General features: G+C 41.9%; 1 protein-coding gene across 2 annotated transcripts in view; it reads right to left on the reverse strand.

Moving 5' to 3' along the window:
• Positions 1–1,433: 1,433 nt before the first annotated feature.
• LOC124306509 (mucin-17) overlaps positions 1,434–18,285 on the reverse strand; it is a 38,499-nt gene continuing 21,647 nt past the window's right edge. Inside the window, exons 3-8 of one of the 2 annotated variants that reach the window (XM_046767335.1) lie at positions 16,341–16,388; positions 15,735–16,205; positions 15,362–15,649; positions 8,057–15,281; positions 4,010–7,966; positions 1,434–3,913 (exon numbers count right to left, since the gene is read on the reverse strand). In XM_046767335.1, coding sequence (XP_046623291.1) covers positions 3,811–3,913; positions 4,010–7,966; positions 8,057–15,281; positions 15,362–15,649; positions 15,735–16,205; positions 16,341–16,388 — 12,092 coding nt within the window. In that variant the 3' untranslated portion in view covers positions 1,434–3,810. Of the gene's footprint in view, positions 3,914–4,009; positions 15,282–15,361; positions 15,650–15,734; positions 16,206–16,340; positions 16,389–18,285 lie in introns of both variants that reach the window. The other variant, XM_046767334.1, reaches the window with a different exon arrangement.

The following is an 18,285-nucleotide window of genomic DNA, read 5'->3' on the forward strand; positions in this document are numbered from 1 at the left end:
ATCATCATTATAACACTCATTAAAGTCATCTGAAAACTACCGATTTTTATCTCGTCCGTTAAAATACTTTACCAGTATTTCAACCGCTAACAAAAGTGAGCTATTCCCGTATTAAATTACGGGGAAAAAAATTAAAAAAGTGACCTATTGGATTGGAGTTCATTTTTCGGAGGATCTTGTTTCCATGAAACATGAACATTTCAGGGACCGCCAGGTAAAAGCAAAAATAAAACTTTTAATTTTGAACCACTCTAGTAAATATATAATAATATTATTTAATTACTAGAAAAGGTTGAATCAAAAAATTCCTCGAAAGAAATATCGTCTATGATAGATATACACACAGGTATATGTAAATTAATCAACTTTCTATGACGACAATGAATAATTTTTTCCAGAAACTGCATTTTTCTTTGCACTGAAATAAATAGGCATGACTGATGATTTTAAGATTTAAGCTTTCAAAAAGTTATCAATAACAAATTTCAAGTTAGGAATAGCATTCGCAATTTTCGCCATTCTTAAGGGGTTACATGTGTTTCGAGCGTTCTAGAAAGCATATTTTCTCTATTGTTTTAAAATATAATAAAAGAATATTTGTTTCAAAGTTACGGCATATGAAAAAACAATATTTGAACGCTATTTCACAAAAATTTCATCCAGAAATGTTGAAAATTCAGCCGATCAGAACTGGTTTTCAGAGACCCAGTATTTTCGTGATGGACTACATAACTTATGCTAGCTTAATCTGAAATCAAAAAATCAAATATTTTCTGTTAATAGGTGAGTACTACTTGTACTTGGAAGAAGGATTCGAAATGAAATTTTGAATCTTAATTTCTACGAGATAAAAAAAAAATTTTTTAATTGGATTTTCTGAAATTTCCAATCCCATGTAACCCCTCAAGAATTCATTGAGTGAACTTTATGATATCACTAAGTTCAACTTTAAACCTCTTTAACCATGAAGGATAAGTGTGGAGTAGTTACATAGAACTGCTCATATATCTGTCTATATCTATAAAAATGTCCATGTGCTATTACCATATTCAACGTGACATTTTTTGCCTCAGTCTTTTTATGTTGAGTTGATATGGTTGATATGGAAGCCACCTCATTGACTTCCAGAAATCAGATCTAATGGTTTTTGGTGTTTATAGAGATACACGTTTAGAGTTTCCGTATATTACATACTTACACGTTAATAATAAGTGTGAATTCGAAGCACTCGTTATAAATAGTCCGAGTGTGTTTTCATGGCTTAAATAATTATTCCATTTAATAACGATGATTGTTCTACACGAAGCAATTCACGATACAAAATTTATGGATTCGCAAATGGAAACGGCATTGGGTATTGGTTGAAATGAGATGGAATTTGGAAGGATGTTTACGCACATTTTTTTTGTTAGCACTGAAAGAACTGCAGCTAATATTTTTGACATATAAAATCATTTATTCATGTAAAAGGACACTTTATATACTAGCACGTGCCGCCCTAAACCTACCGTAGGCTCTTTCAATCGGTCTTCGTCTCCATGCCGCAATAATCTTATCACATACATAAACATGCAGTAACCGATAGGGACTCAATTAGAACCGTTATACGCTAGTTTTCGTTGAGTATAAAAATGTCCGTTCCAAATCGCCGTTGCACTGGGGATAATCAGTCGCCGAAATTTCATAGCGTATTCATGCATATTATTTAATTTGCACGAAGGTTTATATTGCTGTATAATTCAAATGGTATATATTTTATGAAGGTTCTTCTGTTTTTTTTTCTTCTTTCAACATTTTTTTTTTTTTGTTTTGCCTTTATATAATTACATGTATACTGTACGTACCATTATATTATTGTTATAATTGTAATCGTAATATCTAATATCAATTCATTTTAATTAATATTATTACTATCGCATAAATGGATATATAAAGATAAATTCCTTAGTTTGACTAATCTCTAAAGGTGGCGCTATGAGAATGACTCGATGTCGGGGGTAATCCTTTTTTCTTTCTTCTATTCGTACATAAATGATTAAGAAAAAATCATGAGTATGGAACACGTATTACGAAGGCATTCCGATTTTTACGCATAGAGGCGAACGCTGATCAATCAATCGTATGCCTATTCGGGAATTACACCCCCGCCTCGTAACGCCTAGTCATTTCCAAAACGCAGGAAAGTTGTCTAGCTATGCGAAATATACACAGGGATTGCTAGTCCGAACGTTCAAGGGTTAGAAGCCATTCTTCACAATCAAACTATAATATATAATATCATGTATAAAAAATGTATACGGTAGTAAAAATGGCAAGCTTCTCTCGATCGAACGACCCGGATCGTAGCCGGACCGCACAGCTAGGCGGAATTCTGTGATATAATATAATATTTCATTTATATTAGTCAAATACAAAGAGTATAACAGACTTCAAGATTTTTGAGGAAGGCCAGATTGTATCTTCGACTTCTAATATAAACACAGACATCAGATTTGTTAAGTCTCGTACGATGACACGGGCCTTTGTTTGTATATTATAGTATATCACCTACATTTCTTTGTTCGATGGAGCTTCAAAGTGTGATGAAATCGCATATTGACCAATTATTCTGTATTCAACTACAATGATGAGGTAATTTGAAAAATAAAATAAAAAAAATTCCTTCACGCGAGGTGAATTGAATTTAATATTGTTAGAAAAATTGACGTTCACTTGGTTAACACTGCAGAAAAATTAATAAAAATACGAACATTACAAAGAAATTTTTATATTTTTACGGCACTTTGAAGCTAGAGAACAAACAAGAATTTCATATACGCTGTATTAATTTTAATTAATTATTATTGAGAGTATATTGTATAAGAATCATATAAATGTATTTTATACGATGTCAGCTCACCGGAGAAGCATTCTCAAATGAACTTTCGGTCCTCCGAGCGAGCTGCTGTTTGAGCTTTGAAGTTGTGTGTACGTTTATCATATAATGAATGAGAGTTTAATGTTCCCCTTACTATTATTAATTTTAATCTTTTTAGCCACGATTGATAATAGCAATTACGGATAATTGGAGGTGTGTATTTGAACATCGATTGCGAATGTCCTCGGTCGAGAGGTTCATCAAAACCCCGAATCATGCGCGCTCATTTTCCAAAATCTCTTAATTGATTTTTTCGAGTAGCTGTTATCCACCGTGGCTTAGCTATATAATTTCTAACTATCTCATTTTATTCTGCCTCACCCATCTTCACTTTTTTCTCATTACTACATCCTTTCATAATCTCATTTTTACGCTCTCTTCTTATTATCATAATACGCCTAGATTCATCTCGATGATGTCGGTGACAGTGATATGGCTAAGTTGTTGTCGCTAAGCGAAAGCGCCTTTTTTTTGGCACTGACGAAGGCACAGTCGTAAGTCTCGTTTGTTTCGCAGCTCTGATCGACATCGATGAAATATTTCGTACAGCACGATAGCAACATTACGATTCAGTATAGTTACTTATTATAATTGTGGCGTTTATCTTGATTTTTTTCTTGCATCCTTTTTCTCTTACTTTGCTTTACATTTTGTCAGCGTAAATGTGCCTATTACGATTAGCTATTTTTTCCCTTCGATATATGTATACTGTTACCCGCGTATATATGTATATGCATATGTGGGTATATATGTATATAGATATATAATATAAAAAGGTTTACGTTTGGCTACCCAGTTCGTATTTGTCGGGCACATTATTGTCTGTGTTCCGCGCAATGGTTAGAATAATCTTAATTCACTTTTTTACAACACTGTTTTTAAAACTTCAGAGCTCATCTTCTCCTCTTGGCTGTTGCAGCAGCGATCATTTGCCTCAGCATAGGTTCTGGACTGCAGACTCGTGGTTCGCACTTCATATTACCATCTCCGCCACATCTGTGAAGTAAACGAAGTTTCTCAAATATCGATTGTCACTTTACAGACAAATATTCCCTTCCTTATTGTGGGAACTAATTCTATTTTGTTACTTACGTGCACTGAAGGCAAGGGCCTGATGCAGATGGAATGGTTTCTCCAACTCGGTATGCCTGTCCGCGAATTTGGCAGCCACTTCTTCTCGCAGCGCCTTTATAAGCGTGTGACAAGAAGTGAGGCGGCAGAGTTGTCGTTGTCGTTGTCGTTGTGGTCGTCAAATTAAGCGAGGTCGCCATTGATACCGGACATTCGTACCTCGGGCAACAGAAGCCGTTGATGGGCTCCTCGTGACAGCCAGGAATTGGTGGCGGGCAGCTTTGCTGAAGGCAGATAATATCGCTTCGGAAACAGAAGCAGAAGTCGCAAGGATCATCTCTCGGTATCTGTTGAGCAGACACGTAGACCTTGCCACCATATCTGCAAGTGCCCGGTCCGTAAATGTCCAAATCATCTCCTTCGTAGTCATCGCTATCGCCGGTGTCGTCAGATTCTGGATTCAAGTAGGTTCCGTTGTTTATTGGGAAGTGGTTGTTGTCCTCGACGGGGACCGTTTGATCTGGATAGGCCAAGCTTCCTTGAGGAGCCAAGGTACTTGTGATTGGACGTCCGAAGTAACCAGGTTTCATCGCAGGTTTCGTCTCCTCAATCGAATCGTGCACTGAAGGTACAGGAGTATCTTCTGATTCAATGGTCAACTGTCCTTCCGTATTATCAACTGCAGGTTCTTCTGGGACTTCTTGAGTTTGGTCTGGAGTTTGAACATGTTCTTGATCTTCATTAGTTGGTTCCGCGGGTGTTACGGGAGGTACGGATTCAGCTGGAGCAGATATCTCAGTTACTTGATGTTCGGTGTCATGTTCCTTCTGTGGAACCTTCGTCTGCTCGTTCTCAGTTTGCCTTTGATCTTCTGGAATAGGAGATGCTGTCGAGATTGGCGTCTCGCCCTCTTCTGCGGTGTTCTCAGCGGTACTTTCCATCGATTCCCCTTCAACCAGTGCTGGCTTTGTTGCCTCAATTAGACTTTCTTCGACAACCGATGGATTTTCTGAAGCAGGTTCATTGGAGAGGTCTGTGGCAGGCTCAAGAGTTGGTTCAGAAGTTTTAATTGCTTGTTCTAGTTCAGGGGTGACTGGTTTTTGCTCTGGCTGTCCTTCGATCGGCGTAATGTTAACTGGTATTTGTTCCTGTGTTACTTGTTCGTCAATTGTTACCAACTCCGGTTTCACAGATTCACTTATCGTAGTCTGTGTTGGAACCTCTTCCATGATAGATTGAGTAGTTGATACTTCTTCTTTTGGATAAACAGTTGGTTCTTCTGGAGTGAAATTGGTAGATGTACTTTGCTCTATGGATTTGGGCGGTTCAATGATCTTCTCTTCGTTCATAGCGGTTTCCTGGTCTGGTCTTGTGTTAGGAATAGGTATTTCAGTGTTTTCAAACAGTCCAGATTCCTCTGTGGGATGTCCAGCAGCCACGGTTTCCTCTTCGCTGTTTTGAGTTGGTTTTGGCGTTTCCAAAGGTTCAATTGAAGTGACTCCAGGTGTTGCTTCTTCTACCGGAGTATTTCCGTCAACCGAACTTTCTGTTAGCGCTGACGTTTTGACATTATCCTGATCACTCAGCTCAGTTGTGGATTCCTCCGCATTAACATTTTCACCTTCTTCACTTGAAACAGACTCAGGTGTTTTGATATGATCGGTTGCAAAAAGTCCGGCAGTGGGCGTTTCAGTTGTAACTGTTTGTTCAGGTGTCCCTACTGTTGGCAACTGTGGTTTGGTTTCGTCATGTGCGACTGTAGTTGGCACTTCTTGGCTATGGCTTGAACCTGGCTGAGGTAATTCAGTAGCAATTACTTTTTCATCTTCACTCGGAGTTGAAGCAGGTTTTTCAGCGTGATCGGTGGAGATTGTCTCAGGAGTTTTTACTTCAGTCTGTGTTGACGTTGGTGTTTCAGGGTTCTCTTCGGGAATCACAGGTCTAGCCGTTGGACCAGCTTCCGGAGCAAGTTCACCATTTTCGTTTGTTGTTGGGGTAGAAGATTCCTCGCTCTCCACAGATGCAGTGTTGGCTGCTTCAACCGATATACCATGGTCATCAAGAGTTGCACTTGTGACAGCCAGTTTGATTTGATCGTCAGATAAAGGTACACTTGTTGCTTCCCCTTCGACTGAAATGCTCACAGCTTCCTCGCCAACAGTTGGCACAGGTATCTCACCTTCGCTAGGTGAAGTAGGTTCTGAGGCTGTCTGGTCAGTCGGGATAATTTCTTTCTCTATGCCTTCGGTCGGTGCAAGTTCCTCCGTATCTTCTTGTGATGCTGGAACGATTTCTGGTTGTAATGTAGCAATGGGTTCTTCGGAGTGGTTAGGTGAATCAGGCTTGGACTCAAGTTCTTGAACTGGGATCATTTGCTCTTCAGCGTTTTCCACAGGAATTGGACTTTTAGTACCAGATGACGATGTTTCAACTGCTGGCAGCTGTGCTGGGGTAGTTTCTTCTTCTTGACTTGCACCTGATACAGCTGTTACGCCTTGATCGGGTGAAACAGATTCGGAATCTTCCATTGGAAGCGTCTGAACCTCACTGCTAGTAGTCGACGGAGGCGCCTCAGCGCCAGATTGTGGAATTTCTACCAAACTCGGTTGTTTAACTGTAACAGCTTCACTTTCTTCACTCACAGATGATACTGTACTAACAGGACGAACCTCGGGTTCACCTGTCGTCACATCTTGGTCTGGTAATGCTATCTCAGATATTGGTTTCTTTTCTACATCAGGTTCAACCTCAGTATTTTCAGCTGCTTCAGAAGATTTGGCGGGTTGCAACAAAACAGGACCAGTGGGTTTCTCAACATCAGAAATAGTTTGCCCTTCTATGTTCACAGTAGATGTAGGCTTCTCGGTATTTTCAATCAATACTGGACTAGTTGTGGAATGTTCTGCTGCTACAGTCTCGTCTTCTTGGTTCACAGTTGGCGCGAATGTTTCAGCAGTCTCAGGTGACGCCGGTTCAGTCGTGAGCTCCAGAGTCGGTGTTTTGTGGTCTTCATCGGTTATTTCGGAAATAGTTGGCTTCGTACCTTCTTTGGATATAGCTGGTCCAATTGCTGGTATTTCTACACTGATACGCTCACCGTTAGCACTAACTGGTGGTTCGGATGATTCACCTTGCTCGGAAGTAACGCTTTCTTCAGGTACAGTTGTTTTAATGTCCTCTTCGGATGAAATTGGTCGAGTTGTTTGTTCTTCCACACCAGTAGGCTCATTCTCCGTATTCGCTGTTGGTTCAGATGATTCAGCAACTTCTGGATTACCAGTTTCAGTGGTTTCTCTTACTTCAGTTACTTGGCCTTCAGTACTTTCAGTTGAAGCAGTAGGCTCACTTACATCGTATAATTCTGGCACAGTATCCACTGACTGACCACTTTCGATTACCGGTGTCGCTGATGTTTCATGTGAAATTGGTTCAGCTTCGTGCGTGTTAACCTCGGTTGCCTGTTCACCAGTGTTCTCGTTAGGTTCAGTTGTCTTCGTGGTATCCGGTAAAGATGACATGATCGATGGCTCTGTTTCAACTATAACTTGGTCATGTTTTTCTACCGTCGGGGTAGTTGTTTCAGAGCCAACCGTTAATTCTTGCTCAGCGGTCGGTTGTGTTGTCGGAGCAGCAGCTTCCTGCGGTTGTAAACCAGATATGGGAGTCTGTGCTTCACCCTGCTCGCTCGTTTTAGTTGGCAAGATTTCATCTGTAGTGACTTCAGAATTCGAACTAAGAATAGGAAGTTCACTGTCAATGTGTTTTACCGGAATTACTGTAGAACCTTCTATTTCATCCTCGACTTGTCCAGCAGGAGTTGGTTCAGACGACTCAGCGTTATTGGATAAATTAATTCCATCTGTAGGTACCGGAACTGAAGGAGACTGATCTTCTGAGCTCCCAGTAGAAACGGGCGCTTCAAGCTCTGGATAACTTCCGATTGTTGAGCTGTCAACAGGAACTTCTTGTTCACCCTTTTCAGGCTGCTGTTGTAAGTTTGATTGGTCTTTTGGAGAAGACGACTCATCGGTCTGCTTGCTTGGCTCGGTTATTTGGCCGTCTGATTCAGATTGAGGCTGAGGTACATGTTTTTCTGGGTGCTGACCAATTGGTGTAGTGAGTTCATCTGTACTTTCTACGATTGACTGATCGGTTGGGAGCACAGGACTAGTTGCTATAGAATCAGTGAGTCCGGATGTCTGCTCGTTATCGTCTGTTACGGATACTTCTGGATGTTCTGTGTTTTCAAAGTGCTCTTCAGATCCACCTGTACTTTCATCGACGGGAGCTACTGGTTCAGCGGGTTCCTTTTCGGTAGGCTGTGAAATGTCATCAACCTGCTCTCCTTCTTGTAATACCCCGACAGGTACTACAGTTTCGTTATCTATTGGTTTTTCAGAAGCTTCATGATGTTCTTCGGGTCCAACATCTTCACTAGCAAGGACTGCTTGTTGATCAGTCACCGTTTCAATCTCTACAGCAGGCTTATACTGCTTGGTAACATCGGTTGTTTGTTCTTCGCCTGAGGTGCCTGTTTCAACAGGGTGTTCCTCGCTGGTTGGAATTACTTCTGGGCTTTCTTCACTTAATGGTATGAGAGTGACATTTGTATCAGTAACTGTACTTGTTTCTTTATTGGATGTAGGCGTACCCTCGGGCTGCTGAGCAGAAGTGGTTTCATCTACAGTTGTAGCAGGAATTATGTTTGGTTCGTTATTTGTTATAACTGCTTTAACAGGGATTTCAGAAGGTTCGATAGGTGATTCTGGCTTCTGTTTTTCTTCACTAATTGGTTTTTGCTCTTCTGTCGGCACTATTGCTTCTTCAGTTTGTTGATCAACTACTTCTGGCTTGGGATTTTGTTCCGTTCGATCAGTAACAGGCTGTTCGGGAATTTCATTTGTTTCAGAAGCTCCAGATGGTTCTTGTACAGGTACGGTTGGTTCAGGAATTTCCTGTTCGATGGGTTCAACAATCTTTTGATCAACGTCAGCAATTGATTCAACGCTTGGCGTAGTGCCTTCATCAACTGCTACAGTTGGATGCTCTTCGGAGTCTGGTGTTACTTTATCTGATGGCTCAGCTGGATATTCAATAATAGGCGTGCTTGATTCTTTAGAGTAATCATATGTAGATGGAACATAGATTTCTTCATATCCAGGAGTGTGATTATCTGCCATCTGACTATCTGATTCCAAATTAACAGTCGGCGTAGAATCACAGGAGTAAATTGGGCAGCAAGAGTCCGTGTTGGTGTGAATGGGCATACAGTTGGACAAGTGGCTTGGTGGTGGTGAGCATTCGACAAGATCACAATGAACTATACTGCTAATGCAAAGGCATTGCGTTTGACATAGATTTGCTGGTGGAATACGCGAATTATTGGCAAAAGATTGTCCATCTACAAGACAATTGCCTTCCCCGGGAATGCTCGAGGGTACATTATCACTGAACACTTCCGGTCGTTTCTCGGTGGTAGTTTGATCTTTATCCACTTGACTTGGGATCTCAGAAGGTACTGGTTTACTTGGTTCACTTGGCTGTTGTTCTTCAGGAGTAGCTTCAATTAGCTCCTGTTCTTCCACAGATGGTTTAATTGGCTGTTGTTCTTCGACAGATGGTTCAATTGGCTGCTTTTCTTCGACAGATGGTTTAATTGGCTGTTGTTCTCCGACAGATGGTTCAATCGGTTGTTGTTCTCCGACAGATGGTTCAATTGGCTGTTCTTCTCCGACAGATGGTCCAATTGGCTGTTGCTCTCCGACAGATGACTTAGTTGGCTCTTGTTCTTCGACAGAGAGTTCAATCGGTTGTTGTTCTCCGACAGATGGCCCAATTGGCTGTTGTTCTTCGACAGATGGTTCAATTGGCTGTTGTAATCCGACAGATGATTCAATTGGAAGTTTTTCCTCTTCCACCGTCTTTTTTGGTTCTTCTGGGATGATGACAGTTTCGGTCGGTTTTTCGTCAGATGGAGATTCTCCTGAGGGTGTTTCTTCGGAAGTAATAGGATTGACTGGTTTCTCCTCAACAATGGACGGTTTAGCTGATTCTCCTTCAACGGTTTCAATACCAGACGGTTCTGTTGGATTTTCTTGTGATTCTGGAACTTCAGTAATCTCGCCTTCAGCTATGTGAGTGTCAGAATGTGCTACTGGGTTTTCTTTAGGAGCAGAAGCTTCTATAGGTCCTTCTTCAGGTTTAGCGATCATGGTTGGTTCAACTTCATCGAGCAGAATTTTTTCGTCATCACTGGTAGAAACCTCGGTAGGCTGCTCTTCGGGTACTGAAGACTGAGGACCGGTCTCAACAATTTGAGGTATTTCTGAAAGCGTGTCTTCGGATACCGAAGATTCAGTTGACTTCTCATCAGCAATAGAAATTTCAGTAGGTTTTTCTTCCAGTATAGATGGTACGTTTGGTTCTCCTGCGATTTCAATCGATTCTATTGGTTTTTCTTCGACAATTGAAGATTCTGTTACTTTTACTGTAGCAGCTGTACCTTCAGTTGGCTTTTCTGCTGCAATTGAGGGTTCTGTTAGTTTTTCCTCACCAACAGGAACTGGGGTAGGATTCTCTGCAATGACTGAAGGTACACCTAAATTTTCTTCACTTTCAGATGTCGTAGCTGGCCCTCCTTCGGCAGGTTCAGTTTCTGTTATGTTAGAAACTGGTGTATTAGTTTGCTTTTCTTCGGCTACAGAAGCATCACTAGGCTTTGTCTCGGTGACAGGTAGATCACTTATTGTTTCGTCTGTAACTGAAATCTCTGTGGGTATTTTTTCCGTCAACGAAGTACCAGTTGGTTTCTGTTCGGTCGCTGTCGCACCGGTAGACTCTGCTTCGATGATATTTTTATCGGTCACGACCTCTTCTGAAACTGGAATATTTGTTTGCTCTTCTTCGACATTCGTTGCATGAGTTGGTTTATTTTCGGTTTCGAATGCGTCCTTTTCTGCACCAACTGAAGATTCTGTGTGCAGATTTTCACCGTCCGAACTCTTCGAGGGTTCTTCTTCAGGTATGACAGTTTCAGTTCGTTCAGTTGTAGGGGTCGATGACTCGATTGGTTTTTGGTCGATGAAAGAAGTATCGACTGGACCTTCTGTGGCAACGGATGGGTTAGCTGGTTCGTGGTCAGTTGAAGTAGTTTCAGCAGTTTTCGTTGTGGTAAGCTCAGCCTGGCTAACAGCGATGACAGAACCAGCTTCCGATTCTACTTCGGCAATGGGCGTACCACTTGGTTCGCCTTCCTCTATGGAGCCACTGGTTGTTTCGTGTTCTGCAATAGGAGTTTCTGTTGGGTTCTCTTCAATGATGGAATTATCGGTTACTCTCTGCTCTGTTTCTGGAACTCCTGTCGGGTTTGTTTCTGTTGCAGAGGCTGTGGCATCTTGTTCCTCCTCTGTCGAAGATTCTGTTACTTTTTCTCCACCAACAACGACCACAGGTGTTTTTGTTTCAGTTAAAGATCCTTCCGTGGAAATTTCAATGCCAGCAGGTACATTAGGTATTTTTTCTTCCTGGACAGAAGACTCCGTCGGTGTTGCCTGTGTAGCAGAGGCTTGGAATATCTTCTGTTCTGTCACAGGACTCTCTGTTGATTCTTCATCAACAGGGATGCTGGTTTCTTTCTCATGTATGGTTGAACTTTCGGTTGGATTTTCTTCGACGATGATAACACCATTTGGTTCTTCTTCTACGCCAGGGACCTCGATCGGTTTTTTTCCATCAATAGAAACCACAGTCGGTTCATTTTCTATAATAGAAGGTTCCGTTGACTGTCCGTCGGAATTAGACACATCCGTTACTTTTTGCTCAACAAATGAAATCTCAGTAGGCTTCTCATTGATACCCGATGTAACTGTTGATTCCTGACCGGAAATAGAAGTCTCTGTAGGTTCTTGTTGAGATTTTGAGATGTCAGTTAGGGTATTCTCCGTGATTGAAGCTTCGTTTGGTTTTTTATCAGCATTCAACGGCTCGTCTTCCGCAACAGACGTTTGTGTTAAAATTTCTCCAGTAATAGACGTCTCTGTTGGTTTTTCATCGGAAATAGGTGTCACATTTGATTCGTCATTAACGATAGGGGTTTTCGTTGGAGTTTCCTCGGAGGCAGGAATGTCAATTAATTTTTCCTCTGTACCGGAAGGCTCAACTGGATTTTCTGCATCGAAAGAAGCTTGAGTTGACAGTCCTTCAGAAACGGAAGCCTCTGTCAGCTCCTGTTCCACAACAGATTCTCCAGATGGTTTTTGATCGATGCTTGAGATTGTCGTGAGTTCTTCTTGAATGATTGAACCTTCTGTTGGCTTCTCTTCGGTAATACGTACATCATTTGGCTTTTCTTCAGCAGCGGTATTCACTTCGCTAGGCGCTTCAGGACTGATGGGAGTTCCGGTTTCTTGTTCTTGGGAAATCGAAACTTCAGTCGGTTTGTCTTCAGCAGTGACACCACCTTCAACAGGATTTTCGCTTGAAATAGAGCTTTCAGTTAGCTGTTCTTGGGGAATGGTAGTTGCAGTTTGTTTTTCATCAGCTATAACAGGTTCGTTTGGTCTTTTTTCTGGTATCAAAGTAGTTAAAGATTCTTCTGCAGGAACAGGTGTGTTTGACAGTTCTTTTTCAGCAATAGAAACTTCAGTTGATTCGCTTTCATTTTCAGAAGATTTAATTGGTTTTTCTTCTAAAGCCGAATCCGTGACAGGCTTTTGTTCATCTCCTGAAGCCCCTGTGGGGTTTTCTACGGGTAAAGAAAGTTCAGGTGTCTTCTCACCATGAGTAGGAACCATCAGTGGTTTTCCTTCAGCCACATTTTCGGCTGGGTACTCGCCATTTGCTACTGGTTCTTGCGTTTGTTGATCTTCTTCAGCAATCTCACCTATACTTGCCGTAGGTTCTAATGGTTTTTTCTCAATTTCAGCTGTGGTCTCAGTTGGGAAATTTTCATCCTCCACAGGTACATGGTTTTGTTCGCTGTCCGTTGTCACTGGGGATTCAGTCGGCTTGGTATTCACAGAACCTTCCAGTTCTACTTCTTGAACTTCTGTTGACACTTCGGGAGATTCTGAGGCCTTGACATCGCTTTCAGTAGGCTCGTCGAAGATTTGCTTACTACCGTTTTCTTGTTCATCAATAACGTTTTCCACAGGTAGTATTTCTGTCTGAGTAGCTTCAGTTGGCAACTGACCGATTACTGTAGATTTTTCATGTTCAAGCTCTTCCTGGGGGGTCGGTTCGTGTTCCTCTTCGGATAAAGCAGGAGTGACAGTATCCTTAGAAATGTGTGGAGCTTGATCCTCGTGTGAAACAATCTCCTCTACTACTCCAGTAGTAACCTCCTCCTGTCCTGGAGTGATTTCGGATTCAGTCGTCGGTCCAATTGGTGGGATATACGTTGCAGGAATTTCATCCTGCTTGTCAGTTATCAAACTGTCGGGAACATGAGTATGTTGAATTTTGTCAGATACTTCGGTGGCATGCAGTTCATGAACGACACTTTCATCCTCAGCCTTGACAACTGGAACCCGGTCAGAAATTGGAATGCCTGTTGGTCCTTGTTCAGGGATATCAACAGAGTCTTCATGGTCGTGAGCCGCTGGTTCACTAGGATTTTCGACAGCAATTGGACCTTCAGGTTGTTTTTCGTCTGTAACTATCGGCTCGATTGTATGCTCTGTATCAATCACTGGTCCTCCGGTCTGTGTTTCTGAAATTTCAGCTTGACTGGGAACTTCCGATGTTACCCCATCCGGACTAGGAACTTCGCCTATCGTGACTTCGCTAACTGGGACTTGACCTATCGTAACTTCGCTAGTAGGAACTTCACCAGTTGGTAATTTGCCTGTTGGAATTACACCTGTTTGAATTTCACTGGTTGGAGCTTCGCCGGTTGGAACTTCACTGGTTGGAACTGCGCCTGCAGTTGGTTCTTTGGCCATATCACTGTGGTCGATTGTATGCCCTTCGATCGATCCTGATTCTTCTGTGGATTTGTCTTCGTCAGCTGATACTACCGTAGGTAACACAGTTGGAGAAACCGGTGTCTCCACTGGTTCGTTCTCATGGCTTTCGGGAAGTACGCTGATCTCTTCAACAGAAGTAACTGGCGTAGCTGTTTCCTTGATTGGTTGCTCGGGTACTTCTGATTCGGTCGGTTTTAAAGTAGAGGTCTCAGGGAAAATCGATTCTTCTGAAGGTTTGGGTTTTGTAAGTTCAACTTCACTGGGGAAGATGACGATGCTGCTGTCTTCAGTTTTGGCGCTCTCCGTTGGCATCAATTCTGTTACTGCAGGCTCCTTTGTGACTTCTTCATCAGATTTTACTCCCTGGGTTGGCAGAGCTGTCGATTCTTCAACCGCTATCTCATCATTTTCAGGTAGAGGATTGACTGGTTCTTGTGGTTCACTGATAGCTGGTATTTTGGACGGCATTTGTTCTTCGCTTGTCACGCCCTCTACCGTTTCTTGCTCGATTCCAGATTGTGTTGGTTCTTTTAAGATCTGCTCATCTGTAGACCCTTCATTTGATTCCTGTACATTATTCATTATTTCAGTAGGTGTCGGTCTTTCGAGTATGGTTTCTTTCGTTGGTAATTCATCCGTGGTCTTGATTTCATCTTCAGAAACGATTCCGTCAGTCGATTGATCTTCAGTTGTCTTTATTGCATCTTCGGAAACTGTTTTGTCTGTAGATTCTATTGGGCTTATTGGTTTGCCTTCATCAACGTTCACTTCGGTTTGTTTTTCATCGGCAGTCACTGTAGGTTTAACTTCATCATCATGTTTAATCGAACCATGAGGCGCTTCTTTTTCTTCATCTACAGTAGTCACTGGCTGTTTCTCACCGATCACTGCAGGCAATTCCGGTAAAGCGACGTCAGTTGGATGCAGATCTTCTGCTGAGTTTATCGGTGTACTTTCAGATTCGACTACACTGGTTCCGATCGGAATCTCTGCAGGTTTCGTCTCATCCTTTGCACCACCTGGTAGCTCTGTGGGAATTTCCTCGAATGGTTTCACGGTGTGTGGTAAGATGCCGTCTGCTTTCACGGTTTCTTGTTGGATGGGACCTTCAGTCACAGCCTCATTTTCTCCAGCTTGTTCAGGAATGGTATTGTCAGCGCCAGGAAAGACGTCCACCATCTGCTGTGGTTGGTTGTTATCTTCATCCACATATCCTAATCCCGGAATAGGTGATTCAGTAGCTTTCTCTTTATAGGGATGGTCGGGGATTGAAAGTCCCACGCCCAACTGTGGCTCCTCCTCAACTTCTGTTGGACTACTTTCACCATCTACAAAGAGAAAAAATAATTTGATAAATACGGGATTGGAACAAATTTCTGACATCAAACAGTATAAACTTATTACTCACCACATTGATAGGTGGTGGGACAACATTTGCCCTCTGGAGCAGGTTGAGGTGTGCAGTGCTTGCCGTGAATTTTCATTGGTATCTTGCAATCTTGAACTGCGCAAACAATGTCACCGCGGAAGCAGTAGCAGTGTTGGCATGCTCGTCCCGAGTCGATGAGTTCTCCGTCATTGTATGTATTTCCGTCGCGGTAACACATAGGGGCGCTCTGCCCTGGAGCAACTGTTGTAGTCATGATAAGTCCAGGAGTGGTAGGACTAAGGGTAGTCGTTTGTTCTTCGTCATAATCTGAAATTATGATGCCCAAAATTTTAATACGTGTGTACAAAATTCAACGGTAAGTGAGATATAAATTACAGAAACTTCAACACACCACAATTATATTTGACTGGACAGCACACTCCGGGCAAATAGACTGGGTTGCAGCCTGCGACACGCAGGGTACATTCTTGCATAACACAAGTCGTTCTGTTTCTGATGCAGTAGCAAAGTTCGCAAGGATTTCTCGGGTCTACTGGTAGCTGAGCACCATCAGCATAGAATCTCTCGTCAACTCGGCAGCCGTAGTTGTCATGTGCACCAATTTCGGTGGAGCCGATAATCGCTGGTGAATTTGACGTAGAGGTCAGAAGTTGTACAGGGACTTCTGGGCAAGTGATGATCGGACAGCATTGATCCGGTCGTTTTTCGACTGTGCAGTTTTGGCCGATAGCTTTTGTAAATGGGCACACCCTGAGGTAGCACATCAGCATTCGGTTGTGGCAAGTACAGTTTAAGCATGGTTCATTCGTTACTATTCTATCGCCTTCTTGATAGCGTTGGAAGTTGTAGTAGCAGCCAGATTCTACATTTAGAAAAAACAATGCAATAATTAATTGACACGTCGTCGATCAATTACACTGTTTGAACGTCCATTTATTTAAATTAGTCAAAACTTCAACAAGATCAAATAATCTAAAGGACAGCCTTAAGAACTCACCTGCTCCATATTCCGCAATATGCGTCGTATCGTGTTCACTTACAGGAGCTGTAATCATAAAAACACACACGTTATGCGAATGATATTTATTTTGGCTTCATATTGTAGACGGAAACAAATTATTCCTAGCACGTAGCTTCGTAGTGCTCGAATAATACCACGTAATTATAATCAAAATCAACAAGGCTCTAAAATAGATTGCACTCAACCGATTACACAAAGAGAGAAGAGAAGTACATGCGGAGTTGAAAAATGGAAGAAAGGTCCGCCTGTCATGCACGTTACCCTATACGGAGAAGGCATTCATCATCTGATGCTCCGAGGGGAGGTTACGTCGTCCGGGAAAGCCGTTGAATGAGTCAACGCGTCAGATGTACCGCCGCGTGTGTGCTGGTGCAAATTCTCGTTACCAGCTAAAGCTTAGGGTCCTGAATGTTCCTCACCCTATTCTATTATTCCGTGTCTTTCTAGCAACGCTCCACGATAATTACTGGAGATTAGAGTGTCCAAAGCAGGGACTCTCAGGCAACAACTTTGTAAGTAAATCAACTTAGATCACTAATATCAGGTACCGGTTTTCACAGATGTGCAATTCTTAGTTTTCTACGATATTTTTTTTTTTTTTTGAATTCACCTTATGTCATCGTACCAGTTCCGTTGCCACGCTTTGCAAGTACCACTAGTTTTATATTTTATTTCTTACGCTGCCCACGCGCATGCGAACAAGAGAATCAGCATTCCATGCTGGACACGCGGACAGTTTCCAATGAAATTATTTGTACCAAGAAATCTGCCTCGACGAATGACACCCGAGTCACATAAGAAATTCGCAGCAAAATACCTTCGCATTATAAAATTGGGTACAACTTGATTACGATATGTACTAGTACGTAAAGTTAGTTCAAGTCTAAGCATTGTGGCGAATGTGCCAAATTATACATTTCTGAAAACATCGTTGAGGATTGACCGGTTTTGTCGTGCTGCAGTAGTCACGCATAGTAGTACATGAGTTTAGTAGTTGTCCCGGTACGTATAAGGACATTGATTACTTGGCTGATCGTATTCTGGTCCGAGAAATGAACAATGAGTTTTTTTACGATATCAATATTTCTCAGAAGCCTTCGGATTGTAAAAAATTTGATCTTTTTTTGGAATCAATAGTGACAGTCCTGGCAACAATACTGACAATCGCTAACGGGTCATCATTGGCAGCAAAGATTAACTAGGCTAAAAAGTAGAATCTTTTCTCTTTGTCAAAAGTGGGTGGAATCGCCTGAAACGGCACTTTAGAAGTATAGTTAAACAAGATTATCATTCTTGTTCGACTCTGTTGCGAGGTACAACAGGTGAAGACCGTACGACTAGGATAGTCTGATGAAACCAATTTGGCATAAGGATTCGTGACTGGACATACACGATCTCAGCCGGAAAAACTCTAATGAGTATCTTTGCCTTGAGGTGCCAAGAGCATGTAACCATAACGTCTGAGGCCTAATACACTCAAGGCTAAGGAGACTCAAGCTGTAGAATACAAAGACGCGTCATAATGATGGTGCACAAAAAATGGACATTAGATGTGCCAAAATGAATCTGACGGCGCTGTGTTACTAAAGAGTGTTAACTAGCTGATTAGAGCTATTTGAAATAGTGACGGTCGTTAATCTGAGCTCACGATTAACACCGAAAACATCTGCGTTTGATTAAGGAAGTAGATTCATCTACGCCGAATCTGGGCGAGTAATAAATTACGTAAAATGTCGCATGGGAGATTGCGGCATATCGAGTACTCAACTACAAGCAGCTTACAGTTTTCATTTCTACTACACAAAATGTTTCTTCAGAGTGATAAAATTGATTCCTGCGATAAACCCGCCATTAATTACCCACTCGTCATTTAATATCACAGCTTTTTGATGAATAACTACATCCTATCGGCTTATCCAAT

Source organism: Neodiprion virginianus, chromosome 5 (assembly GCF_021901495.1).
Source record: "Neodiprion virginianus isolate iyNeoVirg1 chromosome 5, iyNeoVirg1.1, whole genome shotgun sequence".
In the NCBI taxonomy this organism is placed as follows: Eukaryota; Metazoa; Arthropoda; class Insecta; order Hymenoptera; family Diprionidae; genus Neodiprion; species Neodiprion virginianus.